Here is a 19,946-nt window from a genome sequence, read left to right on the forward strand (position 1 = left end):
TTCAGTATTTATAAAGTGTAGCCCATGAAGGGGTCAGCATTTGGTATTTTACTAAATATCACTTCAAAACATATAAAATATCTTCTCCATTAATGTTTGCGGCGTTGTGTGGAAGTGTAGTGAGTAAGAGTGACATGGTGGTACTGTCGTGGCGTCTGAATGGGTTATAGATCTTATTTTTTATTTTTATTTTAGTTACAGACATTTTGACAGTAGGAAACTACACCTGCACCGCACCGTTGTACCCCCAGGCCCCAATACTGACACACATATATGCACGCACGCACTCACACACACACACACACACACACACACACACACACACAACACACACACACACCACCACACACACACACACACAAACTCAGCATAGTACACACACACACATATACCACACAACTCCTTAGCAGGCTACTCCCCCTTGCACGTGTCCACAGCCCCATGTTGATACCCTAGCTGTTAAATTGCTCCGTTTCACTTGAAGGCATAATTGGCACAAATTGCTCTCTAGGTGATACAGATCCTGTTGTTTAAGACCAAGCATCCCCCTTATCTCCTCCTTTCTTCCTTTGCTGAAAGAGGAGTACCGAGATAAAGAAGCTTCCCTGCGTATGATCCTAATTAGCAGACGCACTAGCCCCTGTAGCTAAGCACCTAGACCTTTTTGGTACCTGAATGAGGGGTGCTCAGTAGGGGTAGCTAAAATACAATGCCATCCCACACAATGGCTGCCAACCAGAGGCAACCTCCTGCTCAACTGCATGTCAAACCATCCCAGCCCCCTACCTCAGAGCCGGGGCATGGGCAGAGAGGCCAAGGAGGGTAGGTGTCCCTCTTTCACCAAACCAGCTCTATCATTAGCCCCAGCGGGGTCAGGAGGCACCATTGTTGGGCTGAATAACTGAAATAGAGTACATAGATGTACTTGGCGCAAGTGTAATCAGTGTGTATTACTGTTCTTTATGCAGGGCTATTGGTGTGTGACCAATCTATGTGTATCAGCTTCTCTAGCCTGTTGGTCAAATTGACAACTGACATAGCAGCCCACTGTGACTCACTACAGAGTGGTCATTACAATGGTGGGGCGTTCTTAAGTTGGGGGACATGTAAAAAGATGGGGTTAACGTTTCTATTGGCCATACTACAGGCACAAGATGGGCTCAGCAGTAATCCATCCCTTGACTGTTGCTAAATGTTGCTCCGATGGTATTGAATGCCCTTTGTCAGAAGTGCACATCTTACCCTTGATTAAACACCAAAATGCTGTTCCCTGTTAATTTTAGATATCAGCCCATTAACACCCCCCCCCCTTCTCACTTATTGTCTTTGTTGTGTGTATGTTTGTGCATATGCACGTCTCATCTGTCTGTTTGTCTGTCTGTCTCGGCACAATCGGATCCTTGGGGAGCTGACAGAGAACCAGTCATGTTGTAATTTAATCAACCAAATAAATTAATTGGATCTCTTGATATGGATCATCTGTCTGCTTCAGTGGTTTCAGAAAAGCACAGTCAGGAGGAACATGTTGCAGTCATATAGGATTAAGCTACTGCGGTGAAAGGCTTGGCCCAGTTTTATCAAAATGGTTTCAATTACAGTTTACATGTCCTCAGTAACCCTTTTGTGTACTCTTTCTGGTTGTCTCCTCTGGTTGTCACTCTCTCTTCTGCCCTGTGCTCTCTGCAGTAGTATGCCCGAGTCCTACTCTGCGTTGCTGAAGTCACTTCAAGAGGTCATACTCAGGGAGGGCTTTGACGTAGCAGCCCCTATGGTAAGAACCAGAAGTGGATGACTGCTTAGCAATTGTTTCTTTTAACCTGAATTCAGAGGATTTCTGACACATATTTTCTACAACTACAATTTTCTTAAAATTTGTATTTCCAGTTGTCAAACCTTTTCAAGCAAATCAACTTTTACCAAACATTAATCACACTGTGACTTTATTAGTACACATTTGCAGCTAAAATGGCAAGCAATATAGCTGGACAAGAAAAATTGTCCTATGACTTCCGGCCACCAATCTCTTCACGTTATGAGTGATCACCGTGACAACCCATTCAACAAGTTGAGCTAAAGTGGAATATTAAAATGGCATTGGTTTTGTTTATTGAATGGACTCTATATAAGGAACAAAACGCACCAGTCCAATTTGATCACACACGGTCATTCTCGAAAAACATTGCAGAAATGCTGGAGTTATGCAGTAAACGGCCGCTAGCAGTGATGCAACACAAAAGGCTGGTGCACATTCTTTCTTTTTATTCACTAAATGTCAGCAAATGTGAACTCTTTGACTTACTGTCAAAGTGTTGCAAATGTCTATTTGTAGCCCCATTAATTAGAATGAGCCCAGTCAAACTATTGTGCATTGAAATTATTATGTGTGATATGCATTAGAGGAGCATTTTTAAAACAGAGATACTAGAACTCCATCCGTGACCCCAAGCTCTTCTGTCACATTCCAACCACCACTTCTCATGAGTCTGTTTACCTCTCTGTCACCTGCTCGGGTTGGCCTCACCTGTGTGTCCCAGCTGTTTGACTCTTACCTTTGACATACATCCTTTTAATAATCATCAGTCCTCGACAGAATGCCAGAAACAGCCATAGCCTGGTCTGTTTCCCAAAGGACCTACTGTAATCCTCCTAACACTGTGATGTGCCTCTATATATGTATATATACTTTGTGTGTGTGTTTGTGTATGTGTATATTTGCGTGCGTGTGCCTCCCACGCCTTATTCACCTACTTTCAGTGACCCAACTACTCGTCACCTGGAGCCACCTCTCCCCCTGTCACTCACACACAGGATTTACCTCCAGTACCCCCCACCCTCTCTCCCTGAGCGCTGTCACTCACACGCCAGATTAACTGCTGACATCATTAAAGCAGTGTGGCCGCCTGACATGCTGTTGGCACAGTCCAGGAATGCAGACCGGCACAGAGCGACATGGGCACTGGCACAAGAATGCCCAGTATGGGTGATAGTCAGTGTGTGTGCATTTTTATGTACAGTTTATTTGTTAATCTGCCATTATGAACTGGTAACAAAATACAGATTTCATATAAACTGTGTTATGTAAACAACAGGAAAAAACAAGGATTAATCTCCCAGAGCGTATTTTTTAAGTCTTTTGAGATGAGAGGGACGGGGGCGGCAGCAGGACTGCGAGTCTCCGCAAAGATTGGCTGGTGATTAGTTTGTGTCCCAGCCTGGCTGTAGTCTATATGGCTGGCCTCTGGTCTTTGGCTTGACTCAACTGGCACTGTTCCCTGATTTTTCTATAGGCTAAACTATAGGAGTTAAGTTTGGCCTCTCCTTTTGATGCCACAGCAACAGTCGTGTTACCACAGTTCCCCCCTGCTGGGCTGCAGACATATAAATAGAATTCTAATTCTGTGGCCCCTAAGATCTGTGTAGGCAAAGAAAGGGCATATCTAATAATAACAAAAGCACAAGCACACACAGCACTAATGCTCAAGTATAGTAAGGTATAGTGATTCAGCAGTGATGTTGAATGGTGTAGAGGAGGATGAATGTGAAGTGTAGTGTGAGAGCCCTCCTTTGGGAAACTATGAGCCAACTCTGAAAAACTCCCAGAAACAATGGGGTTTATTTTTCTTAGATGCCCGTGATTCTGATCCAGTTCCAAACGAAGCTTAGGTCATACTGTTGGGAGAGGAAGCGATGGGGAGTGGGGTAGAGGAGATTTTGGGAGGGTAGACATAATGTAGGGGAGGGATCAAAGAAAGGAGAGGTTGGAAAAAAAGGAAAAAAGTGAGCAGGTTTTAGGCCAGTTAATCACTCTTGGCTCTCACCTCAGTAATCAGGAGCCATCCTGAAGAACCCCTAGATAAAAGGTAATTGTAGGAAAGGTTAAAAACTTCTCACAGGGTCCAGGGTCCAGGGTTTTCTCAGTTTCAATGATATATATCCCACCAATGTTTGGCCACTTTTTCTCCGTTTTCGTGAAAGTGTTGATCTGTTGTGGTGGAGTGGGGGGTTTCAAGAGAAGGCCCTCCACCCTTACCCAGGCCCCCTTGGCTGCAGAGCATCACTGTTGTGCCAAGAATGTGCTGGGGTTTCTGGGTGGCGGCCATATTGGAAGCCTGTCTGACAGGTCCATTGTGCATGTGTCAGATGGCCTCTGTGATTGGGCAGTTGTGTCCAGTCACGTTTGGGCACTGTGTTCCAATTGTCTGTGCTGGTGAGCAGACTGTCCAGGTTCTCTCTCCCAGAGTTTGGGAATACTACCCAGAACCGCACCTTTCCAAATAATCCAAAACCAGCAATCTGTTAATCTTTAAATGCACTGGGAGAACTTGAAACCAAATTAAATTCTATCATCACATTAGTATGTGTGTGCTTCTGTAGAAATTTACATATTTTCATGACTTGCCTGACCCCTTCATCTTGTTTGTTCTTTGTTATAGTCAAATTCACGTAACATCCTGCGAATTGGGCTTCACTCTCTTGGCTCGGCTCTGTGGGGTGATGACCTGTGTTGCCATGACAACCCAAGACATGGCCATGCGCTCACTACCTTTCTCTATGGACTGCGTGCTTTGCTGAGGTCATCACTCTCTGTTGCAGTAGTTACTGTGCCTTCACATCTCATCCAGGTAAGACCATTTTTGACGGATGAGAACGCCGCACAATTTATAACTATCAGCATGCACTTAGAAGACAACTTATCTGATTAGCAATTACTTGTTGACCTATTGTATAACTGATGTGTCCAGTTTTTATGATAGTTTTAATTAGTTGACAACAGTTTGTCATTAGTTTCTGGAATGTGTGGTACTGCAAGAATACTGGGATGTGCAAGGTTTACAAGTCCTAACTGCAGTGGGTTCTGCTTTGTTCTCTTCTTCACCTCTTTGTCTTTGCTCCTCTGTTGTGTCTACTTACCTTAAATTGCTGCCAGAGGGATAAATAATAAACGTTGAATTGACTTGAATTCACAGATAATAGAGAGTTGGGTTTTTTTGTGCGTGGGTTGATGTTTGGCCCATGTGCTTTTTCTTTGTCTTGTTTATTAATGGGGAACAAAGTTTGAGGTCTTTTGTAGTGGGGCCTCCTCTTGACCCTGTGGTCCAGTGTCACCGTGGTATGTGCCTCTTCTTCACGCATCGCTCCCCCAACAGACCCAGTCGAGTGCACTCTTCATTCAAAGGCTTCTAAATCTATGTTTGTTTGTTTGGGCTTTTAATTACTTGAAGCTGTACACAATGAGTGTGTGCTTGTGTATGCATTTTATTCTCTTTCAAATATCTCTCCTTCTAGGTGTGTCTGGGTGTTTGGAGGGGGAGGGGGGGGGTGGGGTATGCATGCGTCTGTGTACAGTCTGGCCTCTCAGTGTGAAGGTAGAGTCATCTGCTGAGGCATATGGCAAACCACAGCCCTCCCCCAGACAGTCGACCATAGAAGCACACTTACCAGAAAAGCCATCTGAGACTTTCTACTAAAATGTTTTATCTTGCCTACACTTAAAACACCTTACTTCCTTATAGTTTTCATACACAACAGCATGGAAGCTGCATCTGATTTGTTATAGAAAGATATAGGTCGATGCTTAACTTTCAGAACAGCTGTGTTGTCACAACATGCTCTGGCTCCAAGCCTATATGCTCAGTGCTCAGCGGCCTTGGCCTAGTCAAGAAAGGTAGAGTGGCTAACTAGCAGATGTCAGCTGTGGTGGGAGCGGTCCCCCTGTCCCTCTCTGGCCTAGCCTCCAAACCCTTAATCTGTCCCCTCCCTCTTCCCCACCCTGGGGAGTGAAGTGAATGAGCGGGGGAAGAAGACGAGAGGGGGAAATTTTGGATTGAATCAGGTGTTGGGTGACTAAGCCAACATGGAGGTAATGAGAGGCTGTTAAAATGGGCATCTATGAATTGACCTTATGATTAGTTTAATCACACTTGGTGTTGTCATAAAAAAAGATTATAATTGATCAGCTGAGGTCACCAAGGTGTGCAGGCTGCTCATTTTACGTTACTGCCAACAGAGTCTGGTATTTTAAGCATTAACATGTTAGCAGAGCTTCATTCTGCCAGTATCTTTGCTTAGATAATTAGCTTAGTTAATGTTGTGTTGCCTTTGGAAGTCTGTCTAGACTAGTAGCAGTGGTCTAGCTGGCCGAGACCGCACTGGACTTTCTATCCATTATTGAGCAGCTTGGGAAGTTGAACAACCCCACTGAAAGCCTCCTCACAGCAGCTCAGTGCCACAGTCCATCTGAAACATTAATTAGGCTTGTCGTAGCCTGGTCCTCCTCCATCATACTATCTCCTGCCACCATCTCCATCCCCACAAGTAAACACCCACAAACACAAACTATACAGTCTTCCCTAAAATGTATGCATACACACCTCGCCTGCTGGTCAGACTGTGGTGTCCTGAACTATGCAAATATTTAGACTCTACATCCAAACTAATACGTTTTTGTTTAAGAAACTAATATCTTTAACTTATTTATATAAACTAATAATTTCTCATAGTATATATTATATACACTATATATATACATACATTTTATATTTCCCAACAGTTTTCAATGTTTGTGAAATAATAAACTTGTACAGCATTTTGATAGACTCAGTTGTTTGACTAAAATCCTGATAACTTGGCTGACCTTATTGGTAATGTTAGTGGCTGATATTTGCAAATTTCCAATGGTAGTTTTTTCATCTCAATCTGTCTTTTATTATTTTGAATTGTAAAATTGTTTGTAGTTTACATCACAAGTTTTAAACCAGGGCACGAAACCCTATAATCATCATGATAACTGAGGTGGGTGGCGAGGGTGAGCAAACACACATCTTCCACCCTCATCCTTTACATCAGAGCACCCCAGGGCTGTGTTTTGAGCCCCCTGCTGTACTCGAACACCACCATCAAGTTTACTGACGACACAGCAGTGGTGGGCATAATCTTGGTCCTCGGTGGAGCCGGCCTGATCTTGGTGCTGGATACTGACTCAGTGGTGAAAAAGGCAAGGCAGAGAATAATTTCACCTCAGACACCTGAGGAAATGTTGGGTGTCCCCCTCAGATACAGAGAAATTTATTTTCTTGCCTCATCAAGAGCATCTGACAGGGATCATTACTGCCAGGTACGGAAATGGCACCGAACCGGATCGCAAGACCCTGCAAAGAGTGGTTCATTTGTTGGCCAGGTTGGCTCAGTGGTAGAGCAAGCACTGTATTGACAGGTTTATGCCTGGATACAGTGGTCCAGGGTTTGAGTCCGACCTGTGACAATTTCCTGCATGTCTTTCTCCTCTATCTCCCCTTTATCATCTAGCTGTCCTGTCAAAAATTAAAGGCAGAAAAGCCCCCAAAGAATTAAAGAGCGAAAAACAATAGGTGGAAAGGCACTGTACGAAAAATGCTAGGAGAATCATTAATGATCCAAACCACATGTTGAGGTCAGGAAGGAGGTACCGGATACACCAGGCTAGCACTGAGAGGCTGAGGAGGAGCTTCTACCCTCAGGCCACCAGGATCTAAATGAGGACATTGCCTTTTTGGATATCTTTTAATTGAGAAACTGTGCCTCTGTTCCCAGTTAAAATCACTTTTTTTTTTTTTTTTTTTTGATAATCTTCTTCCATATAAAACCCATTGAGCCAAACAACTGTGATAAAACTGGGATTTATCAGGAACTGGTTACATGTTACCCACCCAATGACCTGTCAGTCAGTGATGGTCAGCTGAGGGATATGGTGTTCAAAGGATTTACTCTGATGGAATCTGAGCTAATTGAGCTAGCATAGACTTTCATTGCAAAATTGAAGTCACTCTTGTTTGAGGCCCTCATCAATTATAAATAACATTTTCAAAAAAGATTTACACCTCCTTTAATTCAACTAGCTGTGGAGCACATGCATGTTTTGCTGATGTCATTCTGCCCTTCTGCCCTTCAACCACTGCACTCAGCAGCCCTGTGGACACTTTTTGTGTTTAAAACTCTTGAGATTTTGCCAAGGAGCCTTACCTTTGTATTTAAGTAAGCACAGAAGAGTTGATATAATTACAGACTCACATAGATTAACCTTTTGCAGACCCTCTCTCTCGTACAGACACTATTGGCTATACTGTAGCATTAATTTTTTGAATTACACTAAAACTGATTTTAATTGCTGTATTTGAGTGACCTCACATAGCCTGAAAGTTCTGGCAGTACTGAATAGGTAGGGGAATATGCATACTTTAAAAGTAGGACAAAAATGAAAAGGAAGAAGAAAGAGTGGGGGAAAGACATGAAGGCATGAAAACTGCATTAGGCGGTGGTAGCCAACACAGAGTAAAGGATGTGAATGATTCAAGAGGCAAAGGGATTAATAATGTAGGACTCCCTCTTTCCCTCCATCCCAGTGTCCCTCTCTCTCCCCTCCTCTCCCTTTACCCTCTGCCTCCACTCTTTTGTATATTTATCCTTCATTCTTTCTGTCTACTGTATTCACCCCTGGTGTGTGGTCTTTGTTGTCAAGTCACTGACCTAACCAGTAGGGGGAGCTCTCCCCATCAAGCCTCTGCTGCTTTCCCCCACGTTCCCTTTTTCCTCCCCTGCTGTGTGCAGGTTTGTGCACCAAATGTGAGACTTTGTTGGTTGACATAAAATAGTGTGTTGACGTTCCTATGTAACTTTTGTATGCCTGATGTAAGGTGCGTGTCCATTTGCCTGCCCTGACATCACCTGTGTAACCCCTATTAGGGTTCTTTTCCTTCTTTACCTCATCACATTTACCTAAGCCATGGTCACAAATGACCTGGCCACGGGACATGATGACCTAATTTAATTGCAACACTGATGGCCCGTCAGGAGGCTTTTAATTACCTGCTCATGGTTCTCTCTCGGTCTCTCCCTCTCCCTCCCTCCCTCTCACTCTCTCGACCCTACAGGACAGAGCTCTAATGGGCAGCATAACCAGGCTATGTGACAATGCCATAGCCCTGGAATCCTTCAAAGGCTCTGAGAGAGAGACCAACCCACTCTACAAAGATTACCATGGTAAGAGACACACACACACACACACACACACACACTCGCTTATCTTTCTGTCTCCTTTCCATCAAATACACACACATACACACAAGTAGTGCATTAAGGCTGGGGCTGGGCTGTGGATGGAGGCAGGGCAGCCCCCTTGCAGGCCAGGCTGTCAGTGCGTGTTAGTGTGCGTGTCAAACGAGTGTCCTCAGTAGAAGGCCGGGGGGGGTTCGCTGCCGGCTGTACCCCCCCCTCGGCCCCCCTCACCCCTTATCCCTGCCTCCCCCCCCCCAGCAGAGCCTCTTCCCTCTCGCCCGCCCCTTCCATCCCCAGTCCCTACCCCTGAGGCTCTGGAGCAGGAAAACCCAAAACTGGGGAATCGATTTCCCCCAAACACCTCTCTTTCCTTTTGCCTGTATTCCCCTCCCCGCTCAAGTCCCGTGGCCCCAAATGCTTGCTAAAAAAGGGGGAGCAAGGTTTCAGTAGGGGGAAAAGGACACTGGGAAGGAACGATTGGAGAGGGCAAAAAGAAGAAAGGGAGGGGGGGGGGAAATTTGTTTTCCCCGCCTCTCGATCCCCCCCCTCCCTTTACCTTTCCCGGTTTTCCCCTCCACTCTTTCTTCCCCTTTTTTTCCCCTTTTTTACACACTTTTGGGCAAAAAATCAGTTTTAAAAAAAAAAAAAAAGGGGTAGGGATTTTTTGCGTGCCCCTCAAACTCTTCGAAATCACCTTCGCTTTTTTCTCATTTTCCCCCGCCTCCTCTCCCGGGGTTTGACAGCCCCGGTTTTTGAAAGATGAAGGGGTTTAGGAGTAAAAAAATTTAAAAGGCAAACTTGGGTTTATCCAACAGCATCTTATTTAGATTTTCCAAAATCCCATAGTGATCCCATTCCTCTAAAATTTTAAAGGCGGTGGCATGGAATCTCTTTTTTTTTTAAAGTAGTCCCAAAAAAGGGTTTTTTTGGGAAATTTTCAATTTTAAAAGTATTGAATTTTTTGCCAAAAAATAAATTTCCCTCTGTTTAAACCCGCCCGGGTAAATTTTGGCGGGTTAGGAAAAAAATTTATGTGGTGATGTTTTGATGGGGTTAAAGAGGCAAACGCATTTTGGGACGGTTTGAGGTGCCCGGGGGATGCGCGTTTCGTGCGGTTTGGCCGGGGAGCAGGTTTAGGGCTGCTAAAAAAAGGGGGGGAAACCTGCAAGAAATCAGGCAAAGGGAAATCCCCCCAAGTGGAAAAGAGGGGGAGAACCCCCCATCCCCCACTTTTTCGTCTGTCTCCCTTTTGCCCTTACTCCCTCCCATCTCTTCTTTTTTCCCCTAAAGCTCAAATTTTACAACCGCAATTTTAAGTACTTTTTCCAATTTTATGAAACTGTAACCTTTTTGGTGACAGGAAAAGAGTGGAAAAAAGTATAAAAAAACTTTTTCCTTTATCCTTTTTTAAAAAATCCGAAAAATTGAAAAGCCACTTGCGTCCCCATTTCTCTAACGTGCCCTTTTAAATTTTTAAATTTTCCCTTTAAAAAAACAAACCCGTTTCTCCACCCCGTAGGGGGAAAAAAAAAAAAAAAAAAAGGGTTTATCAATTTAAAAGATGTAGAAAGGGGTTAAAAACATAATGGGAACAAGAATCTTGGTGGGTTGTCAAAAGTTTTTTTTTTTATTTTTTGAACCTACAGGGCACTGTAGTTTTAGGTTTGATCAGGGGGTTTAACTACGAACTATGAAGGGGGTAGTACAAAATGGTTTGCTTTTTATATTTAAAAAAAAAAATCTGGGTTTGGGTTTAAGCCTGTCCCCGTAGCAAGCACAGTTTTTAATCTTCTTTTAAAACAAAGTAAAATTTTTTTGGAACATTAAAAAAAATAAAAAAGATTTAATCCAGCATTTTGGATTCAGCAGGCGGATTTATGGGTAAAACAAGCACAAAAAACCTTTGGACAGAGAATCCTAATCCTCTGTAAATTGCATTATTTTAACAAGATTTTACACTTTAAAAAGGAAGCACACAACTTTGTCTAAGTTATTTTGTATTGGCACAGTTTAACATAAAACATGTACATCGTGGATAGGACAGGAATATCTTGCTTGGACTTTTATTGTAGTTTTTATGCACTGTTCAACCCATTCAGTTTTAATCTTCTCTCACTGTCCTTCACAGGTCTTCTACATGTACGCCAAGTACCTCACCTGAACTGTCTGGCTAGTAAACTCCCTGACCACAAGGACCTGGCCTTTAAGCTCAAGAGAAAACAGTTCAGTATTGAGGTAAGTTGTCAAGGTTACTTAGCATATGCCAGGGTTTGTTCTTAAACAAAGCAGAGTGTTATAGTGTGTTTTATGCTAATGGATTTTTAGTAACTTGCCATGTAACCATTAACCTAAAACAAGAGCTGTAAAAAAACTTTAGGAAAACTATTACATTTGTTCCCATTCATAGTGTTCATAGCTGAAATTAAGTGTTGATGATAATAACAAGTCTCTCGCGTTAGTTCTGCCAGCCTGTTTTTACTATTGGGTGTCAAAATCAAAGGTGAAGCTATTGATTATACACTGTCGTAGCCACACTTACTCCAGTATAGTGTCAAGAGGCAACAGAGTGAGAAGAATGTCTATTTATATTCATAAATATGCAATGAAAAAATTCTGGTGGCAGTTTAAGTCAAAGGTATAGTTCACATTTTTAATAAATTAAACAGTCCCTCCAGGATTTCACAGACTTTTTTTGAGATTGTTGCGGCACAAAATGCTTTTATCGCAAAAATTGCAATAAAAGTTGATATTTGTTCTTTAAAAATAAAAAGGAAACTTGTTTTGGGGAGAATAAACTACTCTAGGCTGAGTTTTCCTAGTAACCTTACCAAAAAGGCTCAGGATGCTGCAATTGTTGGTATAATATGATAATGGATGGTGGATTTAAGAAAAAAATTAAAATTTATTGAATGAATCAAATTTGAACATGTCCTCAATAGCTTGTTGATCTTTACATTGTTAGTTCATTTCCTATCCTGGGCTGGGACACACATTCATACGGTTTGATAAAGGACTTTTTGGACTTTAACTTATCATTGCGCTTACAATAACGAGCATAGCTGTCCTCAATTTACGCCATCCTGTATGTCTCATCTCCAGTTTTTCTTGCATCCACCGTGTGTGTGTGTGTGTGTGCGCACACAACTGTTGCAGTTGCAGGGGGAACTCAGCAACCCCACCGCTGCAGAGAGCCGACAGGATGGAAACAGCGGCTGCTCCAGCGACATCAGAGTGAAAAATCATTACAGCGTACAGTATATTGATGTTAAAAGGTGTACAGGTTGGCAGGACTGTCTATAATGTTTTGCACAGTCTTGCGCTGTACGTTTTGTTGGTAAATGTGAGATGTTCGAGTCACACACGTCTCGTTAAAGAAGGAAATGAATATGGCCATGAACCACTTAGTCAATGGCTTTCAGAGTCACATACTGATACAGAGTCTGACACGTGGCACTGCTGGTATTGGTGGAAGTTGTGGAAAACTCCGGTATTTGGTCAGATTTGCGAAAAGTTGCGGTGATTGGTCAAAATTGCGAGTCACACCAATGTCACGGTGATTGGTTGAATTTGCAAGAGTTCTCAACATTGCAAAATCCTGGAGGGACTGATTAAAGGAGTATGAATTAATCACCAGTCATGATATTATAACATGGACATTTCCCCAGCCATCCCTGACAGACAAAAATGAAGTAACTACAACAAGTGTAAAAGAGGATTGGGGAAAAGGGGGTGCATCCCCATGAATACAGGCAACTAATAAAATCACTATTCACATTATTAAACCGTTCGACACCATTAAGTTTCACACTAAGCCTTCACCATAATGTCTAGCCATAAGTATTAGAAAAGTAACCTGATGTAATCAGATTACAATTGCATACTGTGCTATAACAACAAGATTAACAAAATATTTCACTTAACAATTCAAAGCTTAGGAGGCACGGCAGTTTGTCTTCTGAAAAAACTTTAATCGATTCTGGTGTTAAAATCCTGTAGCTGCTAAAATATTAAACTGAGGAAAAAGAGCTGTATCCCTGAACTAGATAATCAGCGATAAGGTGATCACTCTTTAAAAGTTACTGCTCAGTCTGTGAGATGATGATGTTGCTTGCCTCATTTGTAGCTGGTTCTGTATTAGTGACTCTTCTAGCCAGTTCATCTGCAACATCTTGGGTTGTAGTGGCCAATCCTTCAGTTTGCTGTGTCATATTTGCTGTTTGATATATTTAATTTGAACTGAACAAAGGCATTGCTGACTCCAACTGCAGCATGACAGCTGGTGACCTTTGTGTTGCCTCTGCAAGGGCTGTAACTAGTTTTGGAGACCCCCGAAAAAAAGGCGACGAAGACTGAAAAAAAAACACCCCTGGCAAAGCACAGCTGCTGCAAAGAGATTGAGCTTGTATGCATAGCAGTGCACAAAATGGCCATTTGGATAGGTTTCCTTCATCAAGGTCTGTGTTCTGCAGACATTCCCACTCATCATGGCGACACCATCACAATGCGATCAACTTTTCCCAAACCTTAAGTGTCTCTGGTACACTTTTGATGGTGTTTGGCCCACAGCATCCTTTGTCCTTAACTTCCGTCTCTAAATGATTACTTACTTAAATAAAACCTTACTGTATTGTTTGGCAGTACGTATCTCAATACAAGCACCAGCTGGGATTTGCACGACACATCAGACGTTTCATCCACTTGCACAGCAACAAACAATGTCTCAGCCACTTGCATAGCAACTTTCTCCCTGTACACCTCATATAGGAAGTTCAGCAGCTCAATTTGATTCGTGCTAGAGGCCCTTTGGAAAACTTGCTAAGCATCAAAGTGCCTCCGGAGTCTTGAGTCGCTCTCACACAGTATTTCAAATATGTATTGTAAAATCCCAGGATTGAGACAGTGCACTCAGAGCGCCATTTCACATTTTCCACACAGTTTAATACAGGTCATTAAGGGACAATTTGAGATGCTATGTTTGCTCTGCCGGCATAGTATAGTGCATACACACCGCACAGGATTGTATGGCCTTCCCAGTATTCTATTTTGATTGATGATTTCTTATGCTCTTCCTCTTCTTGTCAGAAACGCATCCATTTTGCATGTGTCACATCATCACTCTCCCTTCAAGCAATCAATTTGCCACTGAACTACCACTCTAGAGACAAATTACGGGGCCCTCCTCTTAGCTCAGGCTCATGATTGGTCCTCATTACATTATCATTACCTTATCACACCCTCTGGTCCTTGGCTCTTAGTGAGTCCTATTGTCTCAGGCAGGAGGTGAGTGGGAGGAGAGGAATGACCACCCCTCAAACCCTCGCATCCTACGGTCAACCCTTCTAAGCCTTTCTCCTGTCTGTATTGGCCCGCTTCCCCTCCTTTCTCTGACCCCCTGAATAGGCCACTCCAGTATAGATTTATATGGTCCATAAAAGTCAAGGTGGTTATCCTCAATGGTCTTTTAATTAGGCCTCTGTATTGGGCAGGCCAAGGGGCAGAGGCCTAGAGCATCCAAGAAGCTCTGTGGGGCCTAGATACTGTGTTATATATCCCAGCAGCACATTGTAAAGACTAAGCTTTGTCTTTTTTTCTTGTTTAGGGAGCTTTATTGGAGTTTTTTGGTTGGATGGTAACCATACTCTTGTATTGCTCTCATACACATAGCATTAAAAGACTGATATCCACAGAAGACTTTTTTTTCTAAAATGGCTGCAATTTTTGACACAAGAGAGTATATATTATGAAATGTCAGTCACAATCCTTGGCCATGACACATTTTAATGTGTCAGGGAATTTCCAAGAGAACATTGTATTGTATCATACACATCCAATCAATCAAAACACACATTGTAATATGCTATTACATTCTCGTGCTGGGTTCTCCGGCACCGTGATTGGCTGGCATTAATTTGTACATCCCCTTAGATGGAGATGTCACAAAAGTATCAGTGCATGTTGGATCTGCGTCCCCCGTTTGTAGATATTGGTTCACATCAGTATTCCTGTGAATTAATTTGCATTCTGGACTACCGTTGTGCTCTTACTACGTAGCTCATAGTACACTGTGTTTGAACAGTTGGTCAACTGCCTCGGTGGGCCACTGATTGACACATGAGATGGTGATTGGATTCTTAGCCGAGTGTTTGATGTGTGACAGCTTACACCATTCTGGCTAATCACCTCATTTACTCAAACTACAGGACTCCTCTGCCTGGGGCCGTATAATACATTCTCTTTTTCTAAAGTGCCCACAGTCTTACTTCTTCCACACATGTATTGTGGTAGTGATAGATCACTTCTCCTGCTATGCATTTCAACTTTTGACTCCTTTTACATATTTTAAATCCAGCCTCATTTTGTGCACCATCTATCTGGATTAATTTGACATGTGGTGGTGAATGACAAGTGATTGACAGCGCTAGCTTCTCACCAGTTGGATCAGGCAGCTACATGTCACCCCAACTGTGCATGGACTCATACTGGTAACTAATTTTTTTTAACTGCTATTTGACTCATACCTCTATCACCTAGCGCCTCAGGAATGCAAAAAAAAATTGTTTTCCACTACACAGAGTATACATTTTGTCAGTAAAAACATATTTTTTGTGTTCAGTTATTTGTATTAATACATTTTGCCTAATTTTATAGTCCCAAACTCAGCAACATCATTAAGGTTCTGTTGGTTCTATGATAAGGTTATCATGACAATGGTTGACGTTTCCAAGAGTTCAAACTGCGGTTGATGAGCAGTTATTAGCCATGAAGCCTGAAGCCAGAATTAACCCATGGCTCTGTCTGAGCAGGTGGAGGAGTGTTAGGTGTTTAGACAAGATTAACACATACACAAACATTGCTTACTCCAACACATAGATATTGACATTCATGCAGCAGCACAAGCACATACTTATTGAGCAACATATGCACATTGGTGTCACGCAATGTGTGCGAGAATTTTTTTTTGCTTGCTCATATTAAGCCAACACAGGTTTCTGACGCTACGTTCACAATGTAAGATGCTTTGAGAATGAAGGTTTGAAGAATGCAAGTGGTATGCAATTACATTGTCCTTACCTTTGTTTGACCCTTTAAACTGACAGACAATGTGCCTATGGGGTACTGGGGTGCCAGAGGCAGGTCACAGGGTCAAATACAGTATAAGACGGGGATTTCTGCCAAATTAGTCTTATCTTAGGCTTTTTGGAGGCGTCACTGACGAGCTCTGTCTCTTGGATGGCTGCACAGTCTGTACACATTTATTGGCTTTAATGGAAACTTTTTGGTCTTGGGAACGTTCGATTTCATGTGAATGTTTTTTTATTTTACGTAGTCATTTTGAAGTCATCATTGGAGAGATACATGATGAAGGTCCTAGGCAGATTAGTACCCAACTGATTTATGTTATTGGTATTCACAGTTTCTGACTTCTAAATACAGTTCACATTAACATCCAAATCTGAATTACAAACACAAAAGTTTAACCTGGCTCAACTTTTGCCTTGACACTCATCTTTTAAACAATTGGACTTCCTGAATTGTATGTTATCATCTCACCAGTACCTGAAACAACACACGCCCACCAACGCAGCCCCTTGGCTGTTTTAACGCAGGCTGTTTTTGGTCTGAACACCCAGAAATAATTGCCCAAAATAGTAAACAAACATGGATGCCTTTTGTAGGTAATTAAATGCTAATTTTATAGCTACAGTGCTAGATTTACTATGCAATGTATTTTTAACCCTCACACAACCAACTCTGCAATCACAAAACATCTCAAGTTGTCCAGTGACCTTCTATCCCACATGACATGAACTTGACATCACCCAGCTAAGTATATTTTTAAGCTAAGTGGAAGCAAAGAGGGAGCCAAAAAGGAGGATGAAAAGGATGATGGTGCTGAGTAGAAGAAGACTTAAGAGGATGCCAAACTATAAGAGTCCGAGGGAGGTGTATAGAGTAGGTTAATGTTTCTTGGCATGTCCTCAAAACGTCTTTAAGACAACGCCTGTGTCTGCCCCCTGTTGAAGCCTGTGGGTGCCGAGGGAAGGGTGTTAATGGACCTATGTGACGAACAGAGCAAGGCTTGGGGGGGGGGGGGGGGGACATAAGCGGAGAAGAGCAGTTAAGTGATTCTCAGGTCAGGTCTAATTAAATGAGGGCTTTTCCCCAGAGGCACCAAACCATTTTATTGAGAGAGAAATAAAAAGGGAGGGAAAGAAAGAATTGTAAAATGCAGAATGAGTTAGACAGAGACCCAATCCTTAGGGCTTGTTTGTGTATTTGCTTATATGTTTGTTTGTATTCCATGCCTTGTTGTATATCTGCTTCCCCATGTCTGAAATAATACTTGGAACTAAAGATCAGAAAAAAGCCAATGTAAAAAAAAAAAAAAACTGAACTGGATCATTTTATATTTATTTCCATTAGCGGATCACAATAACTATTCACAGACTGTGAGTAAACTAAATACAAACAATAGGCCTTTCTGTCTTGAACCTATTAGTAGAATGTAAAAAAAACCTTAGGTTCTTCATACATCTGTCTTTAATTCCTATATCTGCCTTGGAATCGCGATGAGATAAGAATGGACCTTTTGGAATAATATTCCAATTGAATAATTTATACTTCTTCCCTTGGTGCACACCAGCCTCTGTCGCATTTTGGAATGAGGTGTGCTTATGGTTTGTGCATGTATGAGAAGGGGAGAGAGTCGAGTGTAGGCCAGTCAGTGGCACGCGATCGGACCCCTCAGCCGAACAATATTCACAACATACATCAGATATGCATCTATTATTGAACATGGATTTTATCTATTCTGCAAATATGCATTTGTGTTTGAAAAGGCCCAGCTAGTAAGGTCTCTGTGCTGAGTCTTGGGTGTGTGGGTGTGCAAATGTTTGCATATTTTGGGAGGTTGTTTGTTGTGGTGTTGTGGTAAGTGTGTGTGGAATTCCTTAGATACTGATTAAGAAAACCAAACCCACTTCATAAATGGCAAATCTCAAGCTCATACTGCACACTTGGCCCCCCTACAGTGGCATTGGTGATCTGGTGTGAAATCAGGTGTTTTGGGCATGGAGGATGTGCTTGTTCTGACAAAGTCAAGGTTCAGAAATCATTAAGGACACCAGCTATGCCAGTCCCCCAATTATTTTTTTTAAATTGTTTATTGCCAAATGCCCAGGGAGAAAAAGTAGCAGCAGTTGTGTTTGCTGTTAGTCCAGTCAAAGCCCATGCAGTAAGAGAATATCTGGGACCTTGCCAAATGTGCTGCCCTCTATACTATATCAACACAATGCCGAAATGTTTCTTGCAAACAGGAAGTATTCAAGGAAAACCAAACCGGGCAGATGTGCTCCTCCTGCCAGACTGAGTAACAGTGTGGTCTGCCTGAACTCGCCCTGGAAGTGAAGCTGTTTCATCAGTGAGCAGTGAACCCTTAACATGGTCCATGCACCACTCAGCCCCCATCAGACTACACTGGCTACATTGGACTCAGACCTGATTAAAGTAGCCCTAGTTGTCTTCAGCTCCCATTAGAGAGAGAAAGGAAAAGAGGCAGTAACTTGCATGCCACCCTACATCCATGGGGTCTTGTGGTACTATAGGGTTTGTGTAAGTGTGTTCAGAGAGCCTCCCATTAGCATAATGGTAGTGACTGGGGAACCATAGGCCCCCTGGTGCTTATAAACTGGGTCTTCACTGTATCCTTGGCTTCTTTTTATTGTGTTATCTCCCAATTTTGCCTAAGGTCAATGCACTTTTGTACAAGTCCAATTATTTGCAAGAGTGGTAAATGTGTTCATCCTGCACAAAACCTCTACTGTTTCCTCAGTCAAGAACAATTAGTCTTTTTTTTTATCCTTGACCATGTAAACCTGTTACGTGGACTTAGTTGTTAATAAAAACTAGTAAACGTGATGAAGCCAAAAAAAAAGGTTGTCCACTTTTGGCTGGTGTAATTTTAAACCAGCCAAAACAAAACAGTCCCCTCACTGCTGTTGGTCCACAGAAAGTTAAAATTGCCATCATGGGCACAAACAGCTCCGTGGTCGGAGTGGTTCAAAGGTGGAATGTTGATCCAGAGCAGGAGCATCAAACTTAGGAAGGCTCTCTGCATTGGATCCTAAAAATAACTTTCCCACACTCTCACTGCTCAGTGTCCTGAGGGGGGTCAGTAGGAGGAGTTTATGGATGTATTTCTCTAATGTGAACACATTTGAAAACACAAATAATGTGTCTATTGCGATAATGTCCACATTAATTTTCAGATTATTGTTGTAATAATACTTCTTCCCCTTCAGTAGTTTGTGAGAAAAAGTATTTGTAAATTTTTTACCGTCATTTGATAAAGAGGGGCGTTGAATGGACACACAATTTTGTTTTTATAAAGATATGAAATAAACGTGAGACCAATGTCTTTGGAAATCCTATCCACATTAGGAGAGTGAGAAAGTGGTATTGTGAGGAGTCCATCATTTCTAGACTCCTCACAACAGAATATGTGGGCTCATGCTTCATTCATTCAAATTTAAAGATGCCAGACCAGTTGGACACTTAGCCTTTTTCACTAAATGCTTTCTCTGTCAGCAATCCTTCAGTAAGTCCTTGCTTGATGACAACAGATTGGGTGTCTTGATCCTCTTTCTTTCTCTTTATCTCCAAGCACACTATAAAGGCATTTGTTTCAGCTAATCATGGGAGCTACTTAACCCCTGCTACTGTGAATATGTTTGTATTTAAAAGGATTCACCCAACAGTCAACACAGAGTTGTTTAAAGTGGTGTTGACCATTGAGAGAAGTTGCCCGGTCGTTGAATGTAGCAGTGCTCATGAATTTTATGAGGGCAAGTGTCCCTTTCCAGAGTTCACAGGTGGCGATTGAAAGGCCTGGCCAGATGATGGAGGATAGTTAGGAC

General features: G+C 42.4%; 1 protein-coding gene across 2 annotated transcripts in view; it reads left to right on the forward strand.

Annotated features, from left to right (window-relative positions):
* Window positions 1-19,946, forward strand: part of elp4 (elongator acetyltransferase complex subunit 4) — a 54,612-nt gene that overhangs the window by 12,482 nt on the left and 22,184 nt on the right. For both annotated transcript variants that reach the window (XR_004331594.1, XM_032513026.1), the window contains exons 6-9: window positions 1,687-1,771; window positions 4,434-4,622; window positions 8,907-9,015; window positions 11,159-11,265. Coding sequence is in view for 1 of the 2 variants with exons in the window: in XM_032513026.1 (XP_032368917.1) it covers window positions 1,687-1,771; window positions 4,434-4,622; window positions 8,907-9,015; window positions 11,159-11,265 (490 nt within the window). In the remaining variant the exon portion in view is untranslated. The remainder of the gene's footprint in view (window positions 1-1,686; window positions 1,772-4,433; window positions 4,623-8,906; window positions 9,016-11,158; window positions 11,266-19,946) is intronic.

This window comes from Etheostoma spectabile, chromosome 1 (assembly GCF_008692095.1).
Source record: "Etheostoma spectabile isolate EspeVRDwgs_2016 chromosome 1, UIUC_Espe_1.0, whole genome shotgun sequence".
Classification (NCBI taxonomy): Eukaryota; Metazoa; Chordata; class Actinopteri; order Perciformes; family Percidae; genus Etheostoma; species Etheostoma spectabile.